The sequence below is a fragment of the Rattus rattus genome, chromosome 5, assembly GCF_011064425.1.
Source record: "Rattus rattus isolate New Zealand chromosome 5, Rrattus_CSIRO_v1, whole genome shotgun sequence".
Classification (NCBI taxonomy): Eukaryota; Metazoa; Chordata; class Mammalia; order Rodentia; family Muridae; genus Rattus; species Rattus rattus.
The window spans coordinates 124,009,242-124,034,878 of NC_046158.1; the positions used below are offsets into that span (position 1 = coordinate 124,009,242).

General features: G+C 42.8%; 2 protein-coding genes across 2 annotated transcripts in view; both read left to right on the forward strand.

The window, feature by feature from the left end:
- Positions 1 to 525: 525 nt before the first annotated feature.
- Positions 526 to 5,560, forward strand: LOC116902044 (protein PET117 homolog, mitochondrial). The gene is made up of 2 exons (XM_032904329.1): positions 526 to 699; positions 4,780 to 5,560. Exons 1-2 carry the CDS (start codon positions 604 to 606, stop codon positions 4,924 to 4,926), a joined length of 243 nt encoding a protein of 80 aa, XP_032760220.1. The 5' UTR covers positions 526 to 603; the 3' UTR covers positions 4,927 to 5,560.
- Kat14 (lysine acetyltransferase 14) overlaps positions 4,931 to 25,637 on the forward strand; it is a 36,336-nt gene continuing 15,629 nt past the window's right edge. The window contains exons 1-3 of the mRNA XM_032904328.1: positions 4,931 to 5,449; positions 7,555 to 7,673; positions 16,952 to 17,073. Coding sequence (XP_032760219.1) covers positions 5,191 to 5,449; positions 7,555 to 7,673; positions 16,952 to 17,073 — 500 coding nt within the window. The 5' untranslated portion in view covers positions 4,931 to 5,190. The remainder of the gene's footprint in view (positions 5,450 to 7,554; positions 7,674 to 16,951; positions 17,074 to 25,637) is intronic.

A 25,637-nucleotide genomic window follows, 5' to 3' on the forward strand; every position in this document is an offset into this window, starting at 1 on the left:
TAATTTAAGCGGTAAGTGCAAAGGACACCATCCTTAACCTCGTGTGAGCTACTCTATAACACATTCCTGGCAGGCTCCAAGGGCATCAAAAACATCTCTTAAAGATTATAGGAACTACACATTTCCGGATCCTTGCCTGACCCAGTGCATTTCCCAGCGGAAGTTGAGTAGGCAACACGGTATGGCTGAGGATGAGGCATTGATTGAGACTTTGAAACTAGTCTGAGCTGCATAGCAATACCTTGTCAAAACCCAACCGTCAACCTTTTAGATTCCACAAAAATTTAGGGAATGATCAGTCGCCCCATAGCGACCAGGTGTCCTCTGCACATACTCCCATCCCGGACCCACGCGCCTCCAAAGACGCCCAGCACTTTCTGTTGGACGCAGCCTCCAAACCGGGAAACCCGGCCCCAGCCCCTCTCCCTTTCCCCTCCCCCTAGAAGCAGCGAAGCGGGCCAGGGGTTAGGCTCGGCGCTCGATTGCTCGAGCCTGGCGACCATAGCACTTGCAACGACTCTGCACTCGAGGGGTCGAGTCTGACCCGTTGAGGCGTCTGCGGCAGCGGCGGGCGCGGGAGTGAGTCCGCTGCGGGGAGCGGGAATGTCGAGGAGTTCGAAGGCAGTGCTGGGCCTTTCGGTGCTGCTGACGGCGGCCACGGTGGCCGGCGTGCATCTGAAGCAGCGGCAGGACCGGCAGGTCGGTGTCACGTGACCGCGTCTTCCGGGGCGCGGAGCCCGCAGCTGTCCCTGCGCGCGTGGCGGGCCGGGCGGGCTGCTAGGGCGCGTTCTGGTTTCCGACTCCTCTCCCCAGCCACGAGGCCTAAGGCTGGGGCGGAAGCCTCGGGGCAGGGGTGTAGCCCTGAGTTAGAGAACTGCTAGGATGAGCACGAGGCCCTGGGGGCATCACAGCCCACAAAAGCTGAATCCAGTAATTGGCAGCTCACACCCAGCACATCCCCCAGTGCCTTTGGCCAAAGTAACTTGAGATTTTTGTAAACAGTCTGCTACAGGACGTAGGTTCTGGAAAGGATAAAAGGTAGCACCCTTCACTTTCTTTTCTTTTCTTTCATGGCTTTATTTCGGGGAATACCTGGTTTATTAATCAGGGACTAACCTACTCTCATTCCAGTTTGCAACAGCTAGTACGTTAAGCACATTGAGAACACCTAGTTAATTATAACCTTTCGGGAGTTTTCTTTTTATAATGGTGTCACACTGCGCAGGCCAGTTTTTGGTATTTGCCCTTTCCAGCAACACCTTTACAGGTATTTGGTTTGAACCGGATTTGCCTGGGGCAGAAGTAATGAAAAGTAACTGAAAGCCTCAAGAGTCAACAGCCCATTGACCTTAGTATTCACAAACTAGAAATGGGAGAGGAGTTCTGCAGCGTCATCAAAATCTTGAGGAGCAGAATCGATAAGTAGTGATGTGGAAGTACACATTGAAATTCAAGATTTGGGATTAAAGTATAGATCCCTAGGGATATCTTTTAGAGTAGAAACAAGAAACTTCCTTCTTAGGAAAAGGAAAAGATGGTGGTGCTAATTAAACTTGGAGGATCGGACAGGATGTCTCTGTCCTCCCGATGTGTTTTGGAGACAGTGGTTTGGAATCAGTTTTGTGAGCAGACCAATTAAACCAGATCTCAAGGAGCTTGGAGACTCAGCTAATGTTCCGAAAGGCACACCAAAGGCTTTAAGGAAAAAGCTGAGAATCATGGTTAGAGAGTGGAAGTGTGGAAAGACCTAGTTTCTTACTGGAAGTTAGTGATAAAGAAATAGTGACCAAAATAACCTCTCCTGTAGCTCTTCGTTAATGACTTACTGTGACATCGAGGAAGGTAGGTGTGTTAAAAACTTCAAGGAAGCAGTAAGTGGAATAATGGCTTGTTTTTTGTCTACCCCGCTCCAGACATGGTGTTTTTCACTTTCCATACATTGTCTTTAACTCTCAAAGGAACTTCGTAGACACCAATTACGGGTAGTCCCTAACTTACAGATGGCTCAGCCTGGTTTTCACTCTAGTGCTAGGAAAGCAATGTCGTTTGTATATGGTGAAACTTTCTTGGAGTTTTCAATTTTGCAATTTTCCCAGGCTGCAGATTAATGGTAGGATTCTTTCAAGATGTTGGGCAGCAAAACAAGCCAGAGACCCCCCAGGATGCTGATGCTCTAAGGGTATCCTGTTTTGCTGAGCCCTGGCATTTGCTAGGTTAGGTGGACTCAGAACACCTTTATTATTTTCAGTTTATCATGAGGTTTCAGGGTATAGCCTTATGGTAAGTTGAGGAGTGTTAATGATTCTACAGGAATCACAGCTCCAGATGTTAGGATTTAGGTTAATAAAGAGCTGTGTTAATTAGGGTTTCTATTGCTATGACAGAGCACCATGGCTAAAAGTAACTTGGGGTGGAAAAGGTTTAACTTACAGTTCATCACGGAAAGAAACTGAGGCAGTAACCTGGAAGTAGGAGCTGTAGCAGAGCCATGAGAGGAGCTGCTCACTGGCTGGCTTATTTTAAGACAAAGTCTTTCTGTGTACTTTTGGCTGGCTTGGAACTCAGAGAGATCCGCCTGCTAAATCCTCCTAAATTCTGGAACTAATGTGTACCACCATGCTGGACCTGAGCCCCTCACTCTTAAATTTCCCAACTCCCCGGGTGCAGCAAATGAAGCTGTAGGCCCGGAAGGGGCTCAGTAAGTACTAGGTGAGTCTTCTTATTTACTTATTTTTTATTTTTAAGTAAACTTTATTGTAAAAACATAAAACCCCATGCAAATAAATAAAGACATCACACATCAAAATTAATGAAACTCAAAGACTGTACAACTCAGTGAACTTCTGTGCAATTAGCATTTACATTTTCTTTAATTATTTTTATTGTTTTATATCTGAGAGGCTTTGCATATGCATACGAACACTCCTGCATATCTGGTGCCCTCGGAGGTCAGAAGAGGGCATGGCAGGCATCCCCTTGGAGTTACAGACACTTGTGAGCCTCTGTGGGAATTGAATCCAGGTCGTGCAAGAATGAGTACCTAACCCCTGAGCTATCTCTCCAGCCCTTCTGTATGGTAGAATAGGTGTTCAGAGCAGAGGCTGTGAAGCTCCACATTAAACACTGAACTTTCAGTATGGATGGATCTGCTCTATACACCTAACCCACCACCAAACCCAAAAAACCCACAACAGAGTTAGACCCAGAGAAACAATCTGCTTACATCCCCTTTCATAATTTGTGTCCATTCCTGTTCAGTCCTTCCTCAGCCCCTCATATAAAGTCTTTCTTGTTTTCTTTTCTCCATGTTATGCTATACCCATATGCACCTTCATTTCTCTATATACAAGTATCATTGATTAGACTCTGCATATGAGAGAGAACTGGGATTTCTTTTTTTCTGAGAATACGTGACCTTGTTCAGTATTATACATTCTAAGTTTATCCATTTTCCAACAAATTTTTAAACTTTATTTTTTTAAAGCTGAGAAGTATTCTATCATATATATATGGGTGTGTGTGTGCACACAGCAGATTTTCATCATTCATTCATCTGTTGGTGAACAGCTAGGTTGATTCTGGTTCTTTGTTAGGCCAGTCTTTAAAAACAAAGATAGGTGGGAAGCAGAGGTAGTCAGATCTCAGTGAGTTTGAGGCCAGCCTGGTCTACATAATGAGTTCTAGGACAGTCAAGATTACGTAGAAAGATGCAGATGCTGTCTCTGAAAAGAAAAATGAACTGGAGAGACGGCACTGGTTGCTTTTGCAGAGGAACTGGGTTTCAGTCCAGAGCTATCTGTAGCTGCAGTGCCATGGTATAGGTCACTCTCTTCTGGCCTCAACAAACACTGTACCTGCATAACTTGTAGACACAACACCCATGCAGATAAAATAAAATTTAAAAAAATAATAAAAATATTCTTTTTTTTTTCTTTTTTTTCGGAGCTGGGGACCGAACCCAGGGTCTTGCACTTGATAGGCAAGCGCTCTACCACTGAGCTAAATCCCCAACCCAAAAATATTCTTATGAGGGGTTGGGGATTAGCTCAGTGGTAGAGCACTTACCTAGCAAGCACAAGGCCGTGGGTTCGGTCCCCAGCTCCGAAAAAAAAAAATATTCTTATGAAGTGTCTGTTTCAAATACGCCCCTCTGAGCTACAAAGTATAGAGTATTTGCAGTAGTGACCGAGCAGACCTTTTAAATTCACATTAGGCACCAGGTTCACATTCCGAGATTCTGCGTCTAGTGTTTTTCTGAGGAACCTACCGTTTAATGGTAATAGTCCTTTTTCTTTCTTTCTAGTCTAATTGGGGATTTTGTATTTCTGCCTTTCCATGATAGAAGTCCTGTATTTTCTCACACCCTTACTGTTCTTTTTCTTGGTATTTATTGTTTGTCTTAGGTAACTGCTTATAGTTTACAGTTTTTCTGTACTAATTCATCAGATTTTAAAAGTACCACTTTCCAATTAAATTTATAAAATTCAACATAGTGCAGCCTTTTAAATTTTTTTTTTTTAATCAATTCCCTTTAAATTTTCTGTGTTCAGGGATTTCTTAAAATGTGATGAGAAGCCACTTAAGTATTAACATAACACGTTACCAGATTTACTTGGTGGTTTCTTTATTTACATTGTACAGAAGGTTAAAATAGTAATTGGGTATTTAGAATTGGAACATTTCGAGTGTATTTTGGTGGCACTGTTATTTAGATTTGAAGGCACAGGATGGGAGCCACCTGTTCAGGGGGTAACTAAAATCTGCTTCTTGTGTTTTTAGAGGCTTCGTGACGGAGTGATCAGAGACATTGAGAGGCAGAATCAGAAAAAAGAAAACATTCGTCTTTTGGGAGAACAGATTCTTTTGACTAAGCAACTTGAAGCAGAAAGAGAGAAGATGTTGGAGAAAGGATCTCAAAATACCTGACTTTGAGAAGCTGATGGGGCAGCGCTGAGTTGGTGTGTGTAACTGTGGGTGTGGTGTGTGGTAGAGAGTAGCTAGTGAGAGCTGCCCCCCAAAATCACTATCCAGTTACACTTCATTAACTGAAGGACAGTGGTCCCGTCTTCTGAATTGCTTCTTTTAAGAGTCTGTCGTGTGTGGAGAGAGTACTTGGGGGCAGATGCTCTTCTGAAGGTCTGTCTGGGGGATCCCTGCAGCAGTGCCTGTCAGCTTAGGAGTGCAGGGGCGATGGATAGTAGCATCCACCTGAGTGGGCTCCTAAGTCGGCATGACGACGAAGCCACGAGAACGTCCACCTCGGAAGGGCTGGAGGAAGGTGAGGTGGAGGGAGAGACTCTCCTAATTGTGGAATCAGAGGATCAGGCATCAGTGGACTTATCTCACGACCAGAGTGGGGATTCCCTCAACAGCGATGAAGGAGATATATCATGGATGGAGGAGCAGCTGTCTTACTTCTGTGACAAGTGCCAAAAGTGGATCCCAGCCAGTAAGGAGCTTCTCGATTCCTTTGCTTGGTTGATCCCTATGTGATGGCTTGTTTCCAGTCTGTGAAAAACACTAATAAAATAGACTTGAATAAAAATATAATTATTATATTTATTATTAGTAGTCTAGTTTACCAAATGTAAATTTATTCCAGACCACTTTTTTAGTTCTTTAAAACAGTCATTCATTTTATATGTATGTGTGTGTGCCTGAGTGTATGTCACCATGTGCATGCAGTGCCTGCAAATGTCAAAGAGACATCAGATCCTGGAACTGCAGTTACATATGGTCCTGAGCCACTGTGGCCACTAGGTATTGAGCCTGTGTCCTCTGCAAGCAAATTAAGTTCTCTTACTTGCTGAGCCATCTCTCCAGGCCCATAAAACCACATTTGTTTTTGGTTTTTTTTTTTTTTTGTTTTTTTTTTTTTTTTTTTTTTTTTTTTTTTCGAGCTGGGGACCGAACCCAGGCCTTGCGCTTCCTAGGCAAACTCTACCACTGAGCTAAATCCCCAACCCCACCACATTTGTATTAATAAGAACTGTCTACCATTATCCCATTGTTAACATTCTGGATGGTAGCCCCCCACCCCCCTGAAAAATTAGGAATCCTGTATTAAGTCATTGGCCATATTTTTCTAACAAGATTATGCTGTGGGTTGGGGGACACATTCTGGTGTCAGTATAGAATTCAGGTTCTGTGAGTTATTTGACATTCGTGGAGTACTGCTGTTGTCTCCTGAGGGAAGGTTGGAATCGGCAGTCCAGTGGTGTTTGGTTGCTGCCTTTAGCCCAGGTTTGTTTTCCACCGTGGAACTCGTTCATCCTGGCAGGAGTCACAGTGCACAGATCTCGTGGTTCTAGCTGCCAGCTCCGTAGCATGCTTTGCCAGGCCCTCTCGACTCTTAAACAGCGTTCTCCATTAGGCAAGAGATGAGCAAAGGCATGTGCCCTGGAGGGTTGCTTTGTATAAGAGTTCATAGCTAGTGAAATGGAGCTGTAACTCTTAATGAAGTTGGTCATTTTCTGGTATGTTGAAACTTTTATTAAAAATGAATTAAATTGTTCAAATAGCTACTGTAAATAGGTTAATAATAGCAGTGCTTAGAGAACACTAGAATTGACTGTTTAGCTGGTGTTTGTTTCTCAGCTGTCTAGTAAAAACTGGTTTTCCCATCGTCCTCACAGGACAGATTTTTAAGGGGACTTTCATGGTTGGGCCCTACTAAGGTTTTTAGGGAAGTAGGGTGGACTTTTCATTCTTTACAACTCTTTGATTCCTAGGATTTTGTACCTTTTTGTTTTCTCCCTGGAATATGCACCTGGGTGGCTTCCTTGCACATCTGTCCCTCAGGCAGCCCTTTCTTCTAGTTAGTGGCTGTTCCCCCTGGGCCCAGTAGACCCCTATTCCTTCCTAAATGGGGTTGAGCATCCCTTTCTTTGTCCTTACTCTGCCCTGGGATGCACGGTACATTCTGCTCTGGAGGTTTTCATGTTGCACAATGCATCAGCATCACCCGGGAGCTTCAATGCAGAGCCCAGCCCCCACCCCAGAGACTGGAGCATTCCATAAGGGGGTGGACCTGACCTTAGGAAGGACATAAAGCCCAGCCACCTGGGTGGTTCTGAAACTCCACGAGAATCTACAACCAGTACAGTCCTATTTACTTGTGGTCTTTGCTGGCTCCAGATTTACATGTGAGCCCATGAGAGCTGGTGTGGGTCATGTCTGCCTTAGACATTGCATATCCAGTTCGAGCCTGGTGTGGCTGGCGGCACCAGCTGAGTATTCCCTGAAAGAATGAAGATTACTGGCCTAGAGGAGTCAGGAATGTGACCGCTGGGAGATCCAGCTAGAGCAACCATACCTGCTTTTCTAGGACCTTCCTCCTAACAGCTAAGGAGCCTTAGGTCTAGGAGAGGCAGGCACCTGGCTGCAGAAGGGGAAACAACCTTTTTCTCTTTCTCTCCTCCACTACTCTCCTGATGGCTGCAGAAGAAGAAAGATCCACCACGGGAAACTCGGAGAGCTAGTCGGTTAACTGAGCTGTTGGATCTCCACGGCACCAGGCAAATCCATGATGTGACTTTTTGTTTTTTCTCCTAGGTCAGCTGAGGGAACAGCTCAGTTACCTTAAGGGCGATAACTTTTTCAGGTTTACTTGTTCCGATTGCTCGGCAGACGGCAAGGAGCAGTACGAGAGGCTGAAGCTGACATGGCAGCAAGTGAGTACAGAGCTCTTCTCTAGGCACATCAGGCCGGGTGGCCCGAGAAACTGGGGTGACTATCCAGAGTGAGGCGCTTTAGAGCGGTTTGCGGGGAGGGTGCTTTACAGTTCACAGTGGACGTGCGTACCGAATGTGTGGATGGAGCACTTCTTGGTTTTAAAACAAGGCTGCTAATTTAGTGAGTTCTTGAGACTCTTAGTCAATTTCATTTATGTCCTACCACGCTTACACTCAACTGAAAACCAGGCCCACATCAGTCTGGCAGTCATTTCGAGCATAACAGAGCCAGAGATGGCTACACTGGAAGTAGATTTGGCTGAAACAGTTTGACTCAATAACAAAGACAGTGTAACCAACTGCTGTAGCCTTTCTGCATTGGAACCTGGAGACAAGTCTTTGTTTATGGATAGATAATTTTAACTGTTTCAAGTATCAGCACTCTAGACAGTAACTTTTTTACTGATCTCCAGGTTATATTAAATTGTTGGGTTTTATTTTAATATGCATATATATATAAAGTGACAAAGTATATCCAGTCCTTAAATTAAAAATAAAGGGGGTTGGGGATTTAGCTCAGTGGTAGAGCACTTGCCTAGCAAGCGCAAGGCCCTGGGTTCGGTCCCCAGCTCCGAAAAAAAGAAAAGAAAAAAACAATTAAAAATAAAGGATTTTACATTAATTACTGGTTTTGTTGGTGTTTGGAATGCTGGGGTCAAACTCATGACCTTGTTTATGTTAAGTGCTATATTTGTAGACTGTACCTGAGACCCCATGGATTTACGTTTGTTTATGCGACATATAAAGAGTGCCTACAAGGAACCAGGCATTATTTGAGTCCTTGAGAGGGCTGTGGTGGGTCAGAAGCCTCCACCCCTAACCCTTGGGGGATGATTAGCATTCTACAATCAGATAACTGTGAGAATTGCCTAGCACTCTTTGCTGTGAAAACAGTCAATAGGAAGGGGGGAGATTTTAAATGTGCTGTGTTGACCACTCCAGTGTTTCTTGCAGATTGTAGTTGTCATAATAATCTGAATAGTTGTCTTTATCCCCAGTGCTTTATTATTTATCACCCTGGAGACCTGTCCACTAGCTTGGGAGGCTGCTCTGACTTGCCAAAACTACATAGGTATTGACTTGTGGGGGTTACAGTTGCGCTTTCCCACTGTAGACGGAATACTATATGTAAGCCAAGTGTGTTGCTGTGAAGAGAATTGCAAATGGAGAGGTGGACTTGTGTTTAGCCTGCAGGTAGCTTCTCATAAAAACTAAAATGGAGGAGGAAAATATAAACAGCCATTTTCAAGAATACTAATCTTCTATGGAAATGTCTTCTGTAGATGCTTTTTAAAGAGAAGTTAGTTCTTAGTTATATTCCTCAGAATACACACACACACACACACACACACACACACACACACACACACACACAACTTAGGTATACATTCTCATAAGCTACTACTGACCCGTGTTTCTGGCAGCAACTGGAAAAGTCCATCTTTGACCAGAAACCTGAAAGAGAATCAGCTAGCCCTCAGTAATTTCGTATGGGTCCAAATACTTAAAGAGTATTGTAATTTGTGCTTTCATCTTTTTAATCTCAAACTTCGTTGATTTAATAAGGAGAGATGCTTGCAACACACAGCATTTTCTTTGCATTACAAAATACTAAGTCCAGACCCATTCTTCAGACCATTCATGTGCCTCTGTGTCTTCTCTTCCTCCTCAGGACCCTTCACTTCCAGCACAGGAGGAACTTTTCAAGATACCTTGGGGGTTTAGAGACATTTGCACATTCTTGTCCTGAAACTTCTTCATTCTTCTGACCTGGGTGAAGCCTTCCTTGCCTTTTTTCTCTTTCTGGGTCCTGCAGCTCTGAGTGTGTGTCTGCTGTGTCCCCAGTTCAGAGAGCCCTGAACTGGGCCCTGGAGACACTTTGGTCCAGGAGACCAACTCCCTCATGGTGAGAGTGCTCTGGCGTTGTGAGTAGAAAACTGATCTGACATTTAAGCTGTAGATCACATTCTGGAAGAGGAGGAGCAGTGGATGCTTTCAGATTAGTATATCGTGTGCCCAGCAAATGCTAAATGATCACAGGAAAGATACTTTCAAGTAAGTAAAGCTTATTCTATAACTAAGGTGTCTGTTGAATAACTTTCTCTTTCTTTTGTATTAAGAGACATAGGATGTAAGATATCTGTTTTTCATTGTTCAAAACTATCTTCCGAAAATAAACTTCATGTCCATTAAGTGACTCTCCATGAGTTTTAACTGGTTAAAGGAAGTCACTTGTTGGCTGATGTTGACCTTTTCTTTCTTCGTTTTTTTCTTGGTTATTTTATGTATTTACATTTCAAATGTTATCCCCTTTCCCAGTTCCCCTCTCCCATGCCCCTCTCCCCCAGCTTCTCCCCCATCACCCACTGCCACCTTACTACCCTGGCATTTCCCTACAATGGGGGAAATGAGCCTTCACGGGACAAAGGGCCTCTTCTCCTATTGATGCCTGACAATGCCATTCTCTGCAACATATGTGGCTGGAACCATAGGTCCCTCCATGTGTACTCCTTGGTTGGTGATTTAGTCCCTGGGAGCTCTGTGGGGTCTGGTTGGTTGATCCTGTTCTTCCTATGGGGTTGAAAACCCCTTCATCTCCTTCAGTCCTTTCTATAACTCCTCCATTGGGGTCCCCATGCTCATTCTGATGGTTAGCTATAGCATCCTCATCTGTATCAGTAAGGCTCTGGCAGAACCTCTCAGGAGACATCCATATCAGGCTCCTGTCAGCAAGCACTTCTTGACATCAGAAAGAGTGACTGGATTTGGTGGCTGCATATGGGATAGATCCCCAGGTAGGACAGTCTTTGGATGGCCTTTCCTTCAGTCTCTGCTCCACTCTTTGTCCCTGTATTTTCTTTAGACAGGAGTGATTCTAGGTTAAAATTTTGAGAAGGGTGGGTGGTCCCATCGCCCAACTGAGGGTCTTGCCTAACCTCTGGATATGGTTCTCTACAGGTTTTCCCTCCCCTTTGTTGGGTATTTCAGTTAATCTCATCCCTGTTGGGATCCTAGGAGCCTCTTGCTTTCCTGGCATCTGGGACTTGCCGTTGCCACCCCCAGTTCCCCATCCCTATTGCTATACACCTCTGTTCAAATTCCTGACCCTTTGTATATCATCCCCGTCTCCTCTCATACCTGAACCTGCCCCCACCCCCACTTTCCCCTTCCCCTCCTTTCTTCCTCCCAAGTACATCTCTACTTCCCTTAAGTATTTTGTTCCCTCTTCTAAGAAGGACTGAAGCATCCACATTTTGGTCTTCCTTCTTGAGTTTCATATGATCTGTGAATTATATCTTGGGTATTCCAAGCTTTTGGGCTAATATCCATTTGTCAGTGAGTGCATACCATGTATGTTCTTTTGTCACTGGGTTACCTCACTCAGGATGATATTTTCTAGTTCCATCCATTTGCCTCAGAATTTCATGAAGTAATTGTTTTTAATAGCTGAGTAGTACTCCATTGTGTAAATGTACCACATGTTTTGTATCCATTTCTCTCTTGAAGGACATCTGAGTTCTTTCCAGATTCTGGCTATCATAAATAAGGCTGCTATGAACATAATGGAGCATATGTCCTTGTTATATGTTGGAGCATCTTTTGGGTATATGCCCAGGAGAGGTATAGCTGGGTCCTTAGGAAGTACTATGTCCAATTTTCTGAGGAACCGCCAGACTGATTTCCAGAGTGGTTGTACCAGCTTTCAATCCCAGCAACAATGGAGGAGTGTTCCTCTTTTTCCACCTCCTCGCCAGCATCTGCTGTCACCTGAGTTTTTGATCTTAGCCATTCTGACTGGTGTGAGGTGGAATCTCAGGGTTGTTTTGATTTGCATTTCCCTGATGACTAAGGATGTTGAACATTTCTTTAGGTGTTTCTCAGCCATTTGATATTCCTCAGTTGAGAATTCTTTGTTTAGTTCTGTACTTCATTTTTTAATAGGGTTATTTGGTTCTCTGGAGTCTTAACTTCTTGAGTTCTTTGTATATATTAGGTAATAGCCCTCTGTCAGATGTAGGATTGGTGCAGATCTTTTCCTAATCTATTGATTGCTGTCTTGTCGCAAGGACAGTGTCCTTTGCCTTACAGAAGCTTTACAGTTTTATGAGATCTCATTTGTCAATTCTTGATCTTAGAGCATTGGCGTTCTATTCAGGAAATTGTCCCCTGTGCCCTCGTGCCCCACTTTCTCTTCTGTTAATTTCAATGTATCTGGTTTTATGTGGAGTCCTTGATCCACTTGGACTTGAGCTTGGTAGAAAGAGATAAGAATGGATTGATTTGCATTCTACTACATGCTGACCCCCAGTTGAACCATGTTGTTTTTTTTTCCACTGGATGGTTTTAGCTCCTTTGTCAAAGATCAAGTGACCATAGGTGTGTGGGTTCATTTCTGGGTCTTTAATTCTATTCCATTGCTCTACTTGTCTGTCTCTATACCAATACCATCCATTGCTCTGTAATAAAGCATGAGGTCAGGGATGGTGATTCCCTCAGAAGTTCTTTTCTTGTAGAGGATAATTTTCACTTTCCTGGGTTTTTTGTTGTTCCAAATGAATTTGCAAATTGCTCTTTCTAACTCTATGAAGAATTGAGTTGAAATTTGATGGGGAAAGCATTGAATCTGTAGATTGCTTTCAGCAAGATGGCCATTTTCACTTTATTAATCCTGCCAATCCATGAGCATGGGGGATCTTTCCACCTTCTGAGATTTCAATTTCTTTCTTCAGAGACTTGAAGTTCTTGTCATACAGATCTTTCACTTGTTTGGTTAGAGTCACATTGAGATATTTTATATTATTTGTGACTATTGTGGAGGGTGTCGTTTCCCTAATTTCTTTGTCAGCCTTTTTATCCTTTGAGTAGAGGAAGGCTACTGATTTATTTGAGTTAATTTTATATCCAGACACTTTGCTGAAGCCTGTTTATCAGGCTTAGTAGTTCTCTGGTGGAACTTTTGGGGTCACTTAAGTATACTATCATATCATCTGCAAATAGTGATATTTTGACTTCTTCCTTTTTTTTAAATGTATTTATTTATTATATGTGAGTACACTGTTGCTGTCTTCAGATACACCAGAAGAGAGCATCAGATCCCATTACAGATGGTTGTGAGCCACCATGTGGTTTCTGGGACTTGAACTCAGGACCTCTGGAAGAGCAGTCAGTGCTCTTAACCTCTGAGCCATCTCTCCAACCCGACTTCTTCCTTTTCAATTTGTATCCCTTTGACCTTTTGTTTTCTGATTGCTCTGGCTAGGACTTTGAGTACTATATTGAATAGGTAGGGAGAGAGTGGGCAGCCTTGTCTAGTCCCTGATTTTAGTGGGGTTGCTTCAAGTTTCTCTCCATTAAGTTTAATGTTGGCTACTGGTTTGCTGTATATGGCTTTTACTACGTTTAGGTATGGGCCTTGAATTCCTGATCTTCCTAAGCCTTTTAACATGAAGTGGTGTTGAATTTTGTCAAATGCTTTCTCAGCATCTAATGAGATGATCATGTGGTTTTTTTTCTTTGAGTTTGTTTATATAATGGATTATGTTGATGGGTTTCCATATATTGAACCATCCCTGCATCCCTGGGATGAAGCCTACTTGATCATGGTGAATGATCATTTTAATGTGTTCTTGGGTTCAGTTTGTGAGAATTTTATTGAGTATTTTTGCATCTATATTCATGAGGGAAATTGGTCTGAAGTTCTCTTTCCTTGTAGGGTCTTTGTGTGGTTTAGGTATAAGTGTAATTGTGGCTTCATAGAAGGAATTGGGTAGTGTTTTTTCTGTTTCTATTTTGTGGAATAGTTTGAAGAGTTGGTATGAGGTTTTCTTTGAAGGTCTGATAGAATTCTGAACTAAACCCATCTGGTCTTGGGGTTTTTTTTTGTTTTTTTTTTGTTTTGTTTTGTTTTGTTTTGTTTTGTTTTTGTTTTTGGTTGGGAGACTTTTAATGACTGCTTCTATTTCTTTAAGGGCTATGGGACTGTTTAGATGGTTCATATGATCCTGATTTAACTTTGGTACCTGGTATCTGTCTAGAAAATTGTCCATTTTATCCAGATTTTCCAGTTTTGTTGAGTATAGGCTTTTGTTGTAGGATCTGATGATATTTTTGAATTTTCTCAGTTTCTGTTGTTATGTCTCCCTTTTTATTTCTGATTTTATTAATTTGGATACTGTTTCTCTGCCCTCTGGTTAATCTGGCTAAGAGTTTATCTATCTTGTTGATTATCTCAAAGAACCAGCTCCTGGTTTTGTTGATTCTTTGTATAGTTCTCTTTGTTTCTACTTGGTTGATTTCAACCCTGAGTTTGATTATTTTCTGTCATCTATTCCTCTTAGGTGTATTTGCTTCTTTTTGTTCTAGAGCTTTTAGGTGTGCTGTCAAGCTGTTAGTATATGCTCTCTCCAGGTTTTTTGTTTTTATTTTTATTTTTATTTTTTTTATTTATTTATTTTTTTTTTTTTGAGGCATTCAGAGCTGAGTTTTTCTCTTAGCACCCCTTTCATTGTGTCCCATAAGTTTGGGTATGTTGTGCCTTAATTTTGATTAAATTCTAAAACATCTTTAATTTCTTCCTTTATTTCTTCCTTCACCAATCATTGACCATTCCTTGACCAAGACCTTATCATTGAGTAGAGCGTTGTTCAGCTTCCATGTATATGTGGGCTTTCTGTTGTTTTTGTTGTTACTGAAGACCAGTCTTAGTCTGTGGTGATCTGATAGGATGCATGGGATTATTTCAATCTTCTTGTATCTGTTGAGGCCTGTTTTGTGACCGATTATATGGTCAATTTTGGGGAATTCTGTCCTGGATTTCCTGGATGGTTTGGTTTAGGAGCTTTTTGCATTTTGCATTTTCTTTTGACTATTATGTCAATGTTTTCTATGGTATCTTCTGCCCCCAAGATTCTCTCTTCTAACTCTTGTATTCTGTTGGTGATGCTTGCGTCTATGACTCCTGATTTCTTTCCTAGGTTTTCTGTCTCCAGGGTTGTCTCTCTTTGTGATTTCTTTATTGATTCTATTTCCATTTTAAAATCCTGGATGGTTTTGTTCAACTCCTTTACCTGTTTGGTTGTGTTTTCTTCTAATTCTTTAAGGGATTTTTGTGTTTTCTCTGTAAGGGCTTCTACTTGCTTACCTGTGTTCTCCTGTATTTCTTTAAGGGAATTACTTATGTCCTTCTTAATGTCCTCTAACATCATCATGAGAAGTGATTTTATATCCAAATCTTGCTTTTCCAGTATGTTGGAGTATCCAGAATTTGCTGTGGTGGGAGAACTGGGTTCTGATGATGCCAAATATCCTTGGTTTCTGTTGCTTGTTCTTGCCCTTGCCTCTTGCCATCTGGTTATCTCTGATGTTAGTTGGTCTTGCTGTCTCTGACTGGAGCTTGTCCCTTCTGAGGGCCTGTGAACCTGTGATCTTTGGAATGAGAACACTCTTGGGAGACCAGATCTCTCTGTGTGGAATTTGGATGTGGAGGGCTGTGGGACAGCCTTAGTTTCAGGTACAGATGGAGATCAGAAGCTGATGTTGAACTTACTAAGTAGAAGATACTTGAAAGGTCTGTTTGTGGGGTTGAATACTGTTCACATGACAACATGCAGGGAGTTGAGACTTGATGGTGCAGTTTTGGGACCCCTTGCAAGGTGTAGATATGGACGTAGCTTTTCTCATAGTATCACTGGGAGCTTAACGTGGTGAACACACCCAGTAGAGGCATAATTGCAGATTATCAGACCTTCTTGTAGAAAGAAGGGTTAAGAATTCTTTTCTAGGCTCTGGTCTCTCAATGTTTTGAAAATTTATTTTATCTTCTCTGTATATGTATGTGTCTGTACACATGTGTTTAAGGCCTGTAGAGGCCAGAAAAGGGTGTTGTATCCTCTATGCTGGAGATGCAGGCAGTTATGAGTCACCTGACATGGGTGCTGGGAACTGATTTTGGATTTTCCAGAAAAGCAGAAGACATCATGGTTTTCAGTAGCTTCTACAGTTTTGTCCATTTCTATCAAATTGCATATATAAAACATCTGTATAAACTCAGGTGCCAAGGATTGTGTGGAAGCATAGCCATTGAAATGCTAAAACCTGCCTTTTTAATTTGTTTGTTTTTATTTGCTTTTGTTTTTTTGAGACAGGCCGTACCTAAGTTCACAATCCTATCCCAGCTGCTTGAGTACTACACTAATAGGTACCTAACTACTCATAGCAAAGTGCATGCTTTTTTATATGGAAACAAATTAAGATTTTATATAGTGTTATATAGTCTGTGTGTATGTGTGTGTGTGCGTGTGCGTGCGCGTGTGTAAATATGTACAGGTTTTATGGAAGTCAGAGGACTGTTAGACCCCCTGCAGTTGGAGTTACAGGCAGTTGTAAGCCTCTGGTGTGGGTGCTGAGAAATGAACTCTGGTCCTGTGGAAGAGCAGCAAGGGCTCTTGACTGCTGAGCCAGCTCCTGGGGCTTTTTCCCTCATGGTGGATTTCAGATGCTGTTCCTCTTACTTGACTCTTCTGTGTTATTAAAATCTTCTATGGCTTGCGGTTTTGTATTTCTAAACCGTACTTTTCACAGGAGGCCAAGAATCCTTGTCTGCAAAGCTAGTAGGCTTGGACTGGATAGGAGTTGCTACACTGAGCTGCAGAATGTCTTGGAGTCCTTTGTGAGTGGGATGGGCAGCCAGGCCTTTTCTTTCCCTGTGCCTTGTCTAGTGTTGCCTACATATCTATAGCTCTAAATGGCTGTGTTGAGTGGATAGATGCCTTAACAGTGTCCCACTCTGACATTTTGAGTCTTGTCTTTGCCTGGTAAAACGCTTAGAGAAGTGTACATTCAGGAATGATTTTCAGAACATTGAACAAAGGCTAGCTTGCAGCATCAGTCAGAACGTGGAGTCGGCTCCTGAGGTCTGCTGTTAGCAGGTAACCGCTCTGTTTAGAGTTACAGGGATAGTAGGGTGCTAGTGACAATGCCTCCTTTTCAGCCCAGCCACACACCAGCCCTTCCTGTGTGACACATACAGAACAGTTGTACCTAATAACTGAACTATGATATCTTACAAAAGCAGCAAAGGAAGTAAGACTCTGCCCGGGTTATAGCCAGAGCTCATCCTTCTGTCTTCCTACTTGGAATCTGAAACAGAACAGCCTTTCTCCATGGATACCAGCACCCCCTCGGGCTACCTTCCCAGCCGTCTTCTGTTTGTGTTTCAGGTGGTCATGCTGGCTATGTACAACTTGTCTCTGGAAGGAAGTGGACGTCAAGGCTACTTCCGGTGGAAAGAAGATATCTGTGCTTTTATTGAGAAACATTGGACTTTTTTACTAGGAAATAGGTAACATGATTTTAAAACATCTTATCCTTGCTAAAGTTGTAAACAAGATATACACAAGCTGAGAACCTAGTGTAGCCCTGATAGGGACTTTTACAGTGGAGCTCAAAGGAAAACTGAATACAGGAAATGTGGATTTGCATTGTTTTCTAAGTCTGCTTCCAGAGGACAGCATGGTGCTTCTGCAGAGATTGATAGGTTTTTAAAAATGAGTAACCGACTTGAGGAAAGAGGACTGTGATGACCTGTAAAATGGGCTCATAGAGGTCAGAAGAGAAGCGGAAAGGGCAATCAACAACAGCACCCACGTGGATTGCTCTTCATTCTCACAGCTTCTCCGTTCTCAGCTCTGGAGAGTACACCCGAACTTTCATCCACCGTGCTTAGCACAGTTTGCCACATTAATATCCACCCCCCCCACACACACACACAGCTCATTCACGTTAGGGGTGGACATCAGACTTAGGCCTGCATGGCTGAGACTCTGCTGAAGGTCGTGTCAGTCTAAAGAGTTGGGAAGTGGAGATGAGCGTGGCAGCCCTGGTGAGTTTTGAGATGATGATGTACCTGGTTGCTCTCTGAGGTCCTAGGTGAGATGTGCAGCCCTGTAAATTAGGTCAGCAGAGACGACAGTGGCTCTGCATCTGCTGCAGAGCAGGGCTGGACCACATTCTGAGCTTTGACAGCCGTCTCCCTCTGTCCTGAGAAGTAAGCTTCCCTCAGCCTTCCTATAGGCCTGAAGGCTGTGGGGAGACGCAGCAAAGTAGAATAGATGTTTTCAAAAGGGGTTATTTTAGTTCTTACATTCGTTAGTGCTACTGAGAAAAGAATAAGAAAAGGGATCTGTTGTTTTAATTTACTGCCCCAGCACTATTTATGGAATTTAATATGCCTTATTTATAAAGGATCAGAAATGAGGGAAATGGTAAAATTAGATCTTGGAATGTTTTCATGATCTCTGAGTGTTTTCTGTTTAGTCAATTTTCTTCTGGAAGAAAGTGAATGTAAGTTACCTGTTTTTTAAGCCTTGCATATTTGAATAGGAGTTGTTGGCCACACTCCAGAGCATGTTCTGAGAGGAGCTGGCCAAGACTTTTGTGTTTCTGACACACCAGTGAGAAGCAGTCATTACCCATTAAGCCAGTAGTCTGTGTTGCTATTGGTATAGTACCTGAATTATTTACTTAATCTCTCTACTTAATAAGTTAATTTTAAAAAACGTAGTTGTTCTTAAAAGAACATCACACTGTAAATGGAAAACTTGTATGATTTGCTATAAATAGACTGAAACTCTTCACGTCGATACATAAAGATAACTCAGCAGTATGAAACTGTAGCTGGGTCTCAAACTGTAAGGACAGCCCGGCCTTTTGGTTTTGATCAGAAAGGCCACAAGTGTAGTGAGAGTTTACAGCAGTAACTTTTCTGTAGTCTATCCAGAAGACAGGAGGAGATTTAGGAATCGCTGTGAATCCATTTCCCAAATGTCCAGTCATAATCCCGTCCCTCACCTGGAAAACTGCTTTAAACATCAGTGATTAGAAAAGTCCCCAGAAACTATTCATCTCAGGTGGTGACCAAATGACCTGATGATGTCCCTATGAACTGACAGCCACTGTCCACAACAGAAGACGCCTGTAAGCACTTTTAAATTAGACCTTTTTTGAGAGCTATTTTTATTCTGTTGTCTGCAGGACAGTCCTTATTTTGGTTTTGAGATAAGGTCTTATGTAGCCCAGGATATCCTCAAACTCAATACATAGCGGAAGATTCCTTGAACTTCCGCTCCTCCTGCCTCTGCCCCTGGAGTTTTGAGGTTGGAGATGTACACTGTTTTATGCAGTGATGAGAGTAAAACTTAGATCCTTAGTAAGCACTCTACCAAGTGAGCTAAATCCCAGGCCCAGCCCAGAAGGTGGTAAGTGTGGCATCTCTTTCTCATTTGTCACAGAGTTGAGGGAATAGTACACTGTGGAATTAACTTAAATTTGACTACATTCCTCACCAGTTTGTTTTATGCCTTTAATGTTTTAGTTTAAATATATGGAAGTTTATTTAAGAATAACCTAAATGTTTTATGTACAGTTTTAGAAACAAGTTAAAGAACATGTGAAAATTTAATTGCTACATATTTTTGTTTTGTTTTGGTTGGTTGTTTTTGAGACGGGGTCTGACTATGTAGTCACTATATAGACTAGGCTGACCTTGAACTCATGGAGATCTGCCTGCCTCTGCCTCCTGAGTGCTGGGGTTAAAGATGTGAGCTGTCCCATCAGGCAGTGTTTTGTCTGCTTTTTTGAGATTCTACTCTGTAGCTCTGGCTGTCTCTGTATAGATAGCCCAGGATGTCTTCTAACTCAGGAATATTCCTACCCCAGCCTTTCAAGCGCTAGAATTGTAGGTGTGTACCACTTACACCAGGCCGGGCTCTTACTGTAGAGTCGTTGCCATTTTATGTGATTGTTTGATCTGCTTTTATAGTCCTGGCTTTGACTGCTCGTAGAAGACACTGTGGGGGCGTGGGCGTGCGCACTAGAGATTGAACTCGGGGCCTCCTAATTGTGCAGCGTGTACTTTACCAATTGAGCCAGCTCAGCCTCCAAGAGTGTTAATTATTGAGGAATAGTCTGAGCGCTTCCTGCTGTTTGCTATAGTTACTGGTTTTTAAGATACAGAGTTTTCAACAATTTGACATTTCCAAAAGTTGGATATATCTTACAATTAATAGTATGTCATAATTTTTCAAAGATTAATTTCATGAAGAGGTGGCTCAGAATGCACCTGCTCTTCTAGGAACTTGAACTTGGTTTCCAACCCCCATGTCAGGCATCTCCCAACTGTTTATAACTCTAGCTCCAGGGAATGTTACAAACTTCTGGCCTCCACGAGCACACACATGCATGCAGCATATACTTACACAGATACACAAGTACACATAAATACAATTTAAAACAGCCCTCACTGTTCTGGAACTCGCTTTGTAGACCAGACTGGCCTCAAACATATAGAAATTCACCTGCTTCTGCCTCCCGAGTGCTGGGATTAGAGGCATGAGCCACCACTGCCCAGCTCTTAAAAAGTTTTTTTTTTAAATAAGATTTATTTATTTTATGTATGTAAGTACATTGTAGCTGTCCTCAGACACACCAGAAGAGGGCATCAGATTCCATTACAGATGGTTGTGAGCCATCATGTGGTTGCTGGGAATTGAACTTAGGACCTCTGGAAGAGCAGTCAATGCCCTTAACCTCTGAGCCATCTCTCTAGCCCTTAAAGAGTATTTTTAAAGATACACTTATTTATATTTGCAAGTGTGCGTGTGTGTGTGTGTGTGTGTGTGTGTGTGTTTAGGTATACTACATACTTGCATATACCCACAGAGACTGGAGGCTCTTGGGTCCCCTGGCATTAGGGTTGCAAATGTTTGAGCCCCCTGATATGGGTATTGGAAACTGAACTCATGTCCTCTGCAAGAACAGTCAGTGCTCCTAACTACTGATCTCTGCACTCCAATAACATGAGGCCTTACTTTGTTTGACACTTTCTTTCTGTTACAGTTTAATTGGTAGCTAGCTTATTCTTCTTCATGGTTATACATATAAATAGTACCATTTATACTGTACATGGTAGCACATGTCTTTAATCCCACTAAGTAGGCAGAGATAGGTAGATCGCTGAGTTTGAGGCCAGCTTGTTTTACAGAGCAAATCCTAGGACAGCTAGGACTACACAAGATACTCGGTGTTGAAAAAAAAAAAAATCAAAACAACAAACAAGAAACTCAATATGGTTATCACCTATTACAGTTTTACTTGTAGAACTAGTTTCAGGAAACTGTGTTAGAGCTCCTGAGTTTAATAAAGGCTTATATCTTCTGGGGAATGAATAGCGGATTGTGGTCAATCTCATTTCAGTTCTTCGCACAATAGCGGGATACTAGATACATGTCACCTACATCCAGTCCAAGGCAGGGAGCCGTATGTACCTGATCTTCTGGCTACTTGCAAATGGACCATAGGACCCAGGGTAGCCACATGTACCTTCTGCAAATACTGTGTGCTTGTGTTCCAGTCGCTGGTTGCTGCATCTCATCACAGCAATGGACGGAGACAGTAGTCAATGGCATTGCATTTCACCTCACTGCAGACATGGGCAGTGAAGTTACAAAAGGGGGGTTAAGCACATAAAAGATGTCACTAGTCACTCGAAAAAGACAAACCCACTGCAGTGACATACCACCTTCATACTTCAGGAGGATGAGGCAGGAGGATTGTGAGTTCAAAACTAGATAGGGGGTATATAGAAGTTTTGCCAGATAGTGAAGGCTTTCTCAGTCAGCCAGTCAGTCAGTCAGCCAGCCAGCCAGCCAGTCAGTCAGTCAGTCAGTGAATAACAGCTGTAATAGCACACCTATGCACCTAGGGTAGGAATATAGAATTGCATGGGTATGCAGTCTGCTTGGTCCTCAAAAAGCTAAACCAAGGATTATTGTATCTAGAAGTTCTGCTCCAGTATGCACAGTAACTAGACCGAGGAAGCACTGTCTGTCCACACAGGAACGCATAAGCACAGTATGTACATAGAATGGGATATTCATTCTCAGAAAGGAAGAAAATTCTGCCATGTGTTTCAGCATGCTAAGTCTTGAGAATGCTGTGTTGCATGAATTTCAATCATAAGCATGCTGTGTGATTCCACGTACACTAGGTAGAAATGAAAATGCATAGATCCAGGGAATAGGGTAATGGCAGTCATTAGCTGGGGAGTAGGGCAGCCTTTGATAGTTATTTGTTTAATGAGTGTAGACTTTGTCTTGTACAATAAAATGAAGGTGGGTGATAGTGATGGCCGTAGATATGAATGTGCTCACTGGCCATTGAACTGTACATTTAAAATTGGTGAGGATGTATGTAGTTTGCCTATTTCACTGCAATAAACATATGGGTGAGAGAGGAGTGAATAGGTGGAACACATTGGCACAGAGGGGCAAGCAGTGCCCGCTCGTAGGTCTGTTCTGCCTTTCACAGGCCGTGTTCATTTGTGGGTGATGCCTTAATGTGCCAGAAATAGATGTATTTCTCTGTCTTTACATATCATTTGTTTGTGTGCCTGCCTCTGTCTCTCTGTCCACCTTACAGTCATCCTTCTATAAAGATAACAGTAATAGGAGCTGTTGGTGGCTCAGCAGGGGAAGGCATTGTCTGCTAACCTGACAGCCTGAGTCTGGTGCCCAGCACCCACGTGGTGGAAGGAAAGAACTTAAATTCTTGTCTGTGTTTCCTTTTTATCTTCGATTTTCAAGGAGTCTGGGTTCCAAGGATACACACATCAAACAAGTTCTCAGAGTAACCTTAGATGCCCACTGGCAGTGTGTGAGCCCATGTCTCATGCTCTGATAATGCAGTGCTTTTGGTGTTTTAGATTTTATTTTTATGTGTATGAATGTTTCACCTGCATACATTTTTGTCTTTGTATCACATGTGTGCATGCCCATGGGACAGAAGAGGCTGCTGGGTCCCTAAGATCTGGAATTATGCGTGGTTGTGAGCCATCACATGGGTGCTGGGAACTGAACCCAGATCTTCAGCACCAAGTGCTCTTAACTACTGATACATCTCTCTGGCCCCAACACAGTGGTTTTTAAAGTCTTTTCTGTCTCAATCTTTTTATTATTTATTTTGATAAAAGTATTATTTATGAATTTAAATATTGAAATTTTTAATTAGTTTTTCTGTTTCTATTTTTCTCACATGTATGCCTGTGTACCACATGTGTACATGGTATGACCTCTGATGTCAGAAGAAAGTATTGGGTTCCCTAGAACTGGCGTTATAGTTGTTGTGACCCACCGTGTGGGTGGTGGGTATTGAAGCCAGATCCTTTGGAAGAACACGTGCACTCAACTGCTGAGCCATCTCTGCAGACACCCAACTCTAACATCTTTAACTGTCACCGTTCAGTAGTGCTGTATTCACAGTGCTGGGCAAAGGTCTCTGGCGCTCTTGTCCAGTAGATCTGAAGCACTGTACACTTTGAACAGCTCTTCTCTCTCTCCTAGCCTCACAGACATTGGCTGTACTTATCTCTCCCAGTATTTCATTTTCATGGAATGTGGTGGGTGTGGTGGTGCATGCCTTTAATTGAAGCATTTGGAAGATAGGCACTTGGATCTCTGAGAGTTCAAGGTTAGCTGGTCTATAGAGAGAGTTTCACGGGACTAGAGAGAGATGGGTAAGAGCACTGGTTGCTCTTTAGGAGGAGTAGGGTTCTATTCCTCATGTTGGCTTATAACTGTCTCCAGTCCCAGAAGATCTGACTTCTGGCTCCTCCAGCACTCTTCATACACAGTGCACAGTCACACATGCAGGCAAAACAGCCATATGCATAAAGTAAAAGTAAAGGAGAGAGAGTTCTCCATGCCAGCCAAGCAACATAGGGAGCCCTGTCTCAGCAGTAACCACCTCCACCAGCAGCACCAGCACCACCAGCACCAGCAGCACCAGCACCACCACCAGCACCACCAGCACCACCAGCACCACCACCACTACCACATGTGAAGGAGTGTGAGCCTCAAGCCTGTTGGTCTTAGGTTCCATTTATACTTTTTTTTTTTTTCTTTTCTTTTTTTCGGGGCTGGGGATTGAACCCAGGACCTTGTGCTTCCTAGGCAAGCGCTCTACCACTGAGCCAAATCCCCAACCCCCCATTTATACTCTTAAACATTATTAGGGATTACAGAGAGCTTTTGTTTATGTTAATGTATATATTTTTGATATTTGCCATTTGGAAAATTAAGGAGAAATTATAAAACATTTATTTTTAAATAAAATAACATACATCTGGGCCAGTGAAATGACTCAGAGCATAACAGAGCCTGTTGCTAAGCCCGATGACCTGAGTTCAGTCCCCAGGACCCATATGTGAAAATGCAATCCCACAAGTTGGTTGATGTCGGCACATGTACCCCAACCCCCAGAACAGCAAAAACACCTTTATGAAAAAGGGTGTTTTATAAAACAAAATGAAAAGTGGCATTATGTTCTTTGTTTGCAAATCTCAATATTGTCTGGCTGTTAGAAGATTGGTTCTCATCTTCCACATTTGATATGTTGACTGTCACTTGTCATAGTCACTGGAAACTACTAAACACTTGTAAAAATTAACATGAAAAGGTAAACAGCCTAATATTCTAAAAATAATTTTTATCTTATGTGCCCAGGAAGGCTTGAGCCCCAGGGATCCTTGGACCTTTCATTAAGAATTACTGGTATCAGGGCTGGAGGGGTGCCTTAAGGAGTAAAGGGCACTGGCTTTGTTCTACAAGACTAAGGCATGATTCCCAGCACCAATATCTCAGCTCACAAACATCTGTGACTCTAATTCTCAGAAATCTGATCCTTTTTGGTTTCCAGGCACCTGCACGCACACAATAAATTTTAACGTAGGGCTGGAGAGATGGCTCAGTGGTTAAGAGCACCGACTGCTCTTCCAGAGGCCCTGAGTTCAAATCCCAGCAACCACATGGTGGCTCACAACCATCTGTAATGGGATCCAATGCCCTCTTCTGGTGTGTCTGAAGACAGCAACAGTGTACTCACATACATAAAATAAATAATTATTTTCTTTTGTTTTTTAAAAATTAACATGAAAGAATTGCTGAGAAGGTGCGCTGAGGACATTAGTTGTTTGGGAGGCGTGTTACTCAACCCTTTCTTGTTATTGTTTGTCTCCTCATGGCCACGTTCCTTGGTAGAATGATTGCCAAGGGAAGAGTGGGGATGAGAAAGCAAGAGGGACAGTTTCTCTCTTTGTCTTTGCTCTTCTTGAGGGGTGGGTTGGAGAGAGAGAGAGAGAGAGAGAGAGAGAGAGAGAGAGAGAGAGAGAGAGAGAGAGAGAGAATATGAATGAATGAATGTAGGAGAAGTGCTTGGAGCCCCAAGATGGGCTGGAAGGAAGATAGTGCTTGTGCATACTCTGGCCGCTTCCAGTCCCTAGAACGGGCTGTTTGACCCAGGCTACTCTTGAAGGGAGGAGGGTTATTATTTTGCCTGATAGAGGTTCAGCCCTGTGGTCAGGTGACCCTTTGGTTAGCATCTGATGAGGATAGCCTATCTTGGCGTGAGCAAGTGCCAAAACAAGCTGTCACTCTTGGAGCCAGGAACAGAGACATGGAAGGACTAACGGAGAGACTGAGCACGCCCATGGCCTACGGCCCTCCCGTAAATCACACGGATTAAAAGTCCATAACACCAGGAGCACCACCCTCAGATCAGGCCTTTGCACATGGACTGGAGACTCGTCCAAGCTATGGCTCTCGCTGAAGGTTTTTTCTTTCGTTTTCTAGTGCATGTTTGAAACTGTTTTCTGGCAAAAGCTCGTACTCCTTTTGTAAAAGTTAATTTTTGAGAAATTCTGGTAATTGATTTATATTTGTAAGGTGGAAATTGTGGCCATTAAAGTAGTTTTCAGTAGATTAGTCGCCTTCAGCGTGTGTGTGTTATACTTGCTGGCTGTGAAGCATGCCTCGGAACCTCTCTGGTATGTCAGGGCACAGGGGATCAGACAGA

Coding starts and splice junctions, on each gene's coding strand:
- LOC116902044 (XM_032904329.1), top strand. CDS start 604: ATGTCGAGGAGTTCGAAGGCAGTGCTGGGCCTTTCGGTGCTGCTGACG. Junction 700..4,779: donor AGCAGCGGCAGGACCGGCAG/GTCGGTGTCACG, acceptor TTGTGTTTTTAG/AGGCTTCGTGACGGAGTGAT.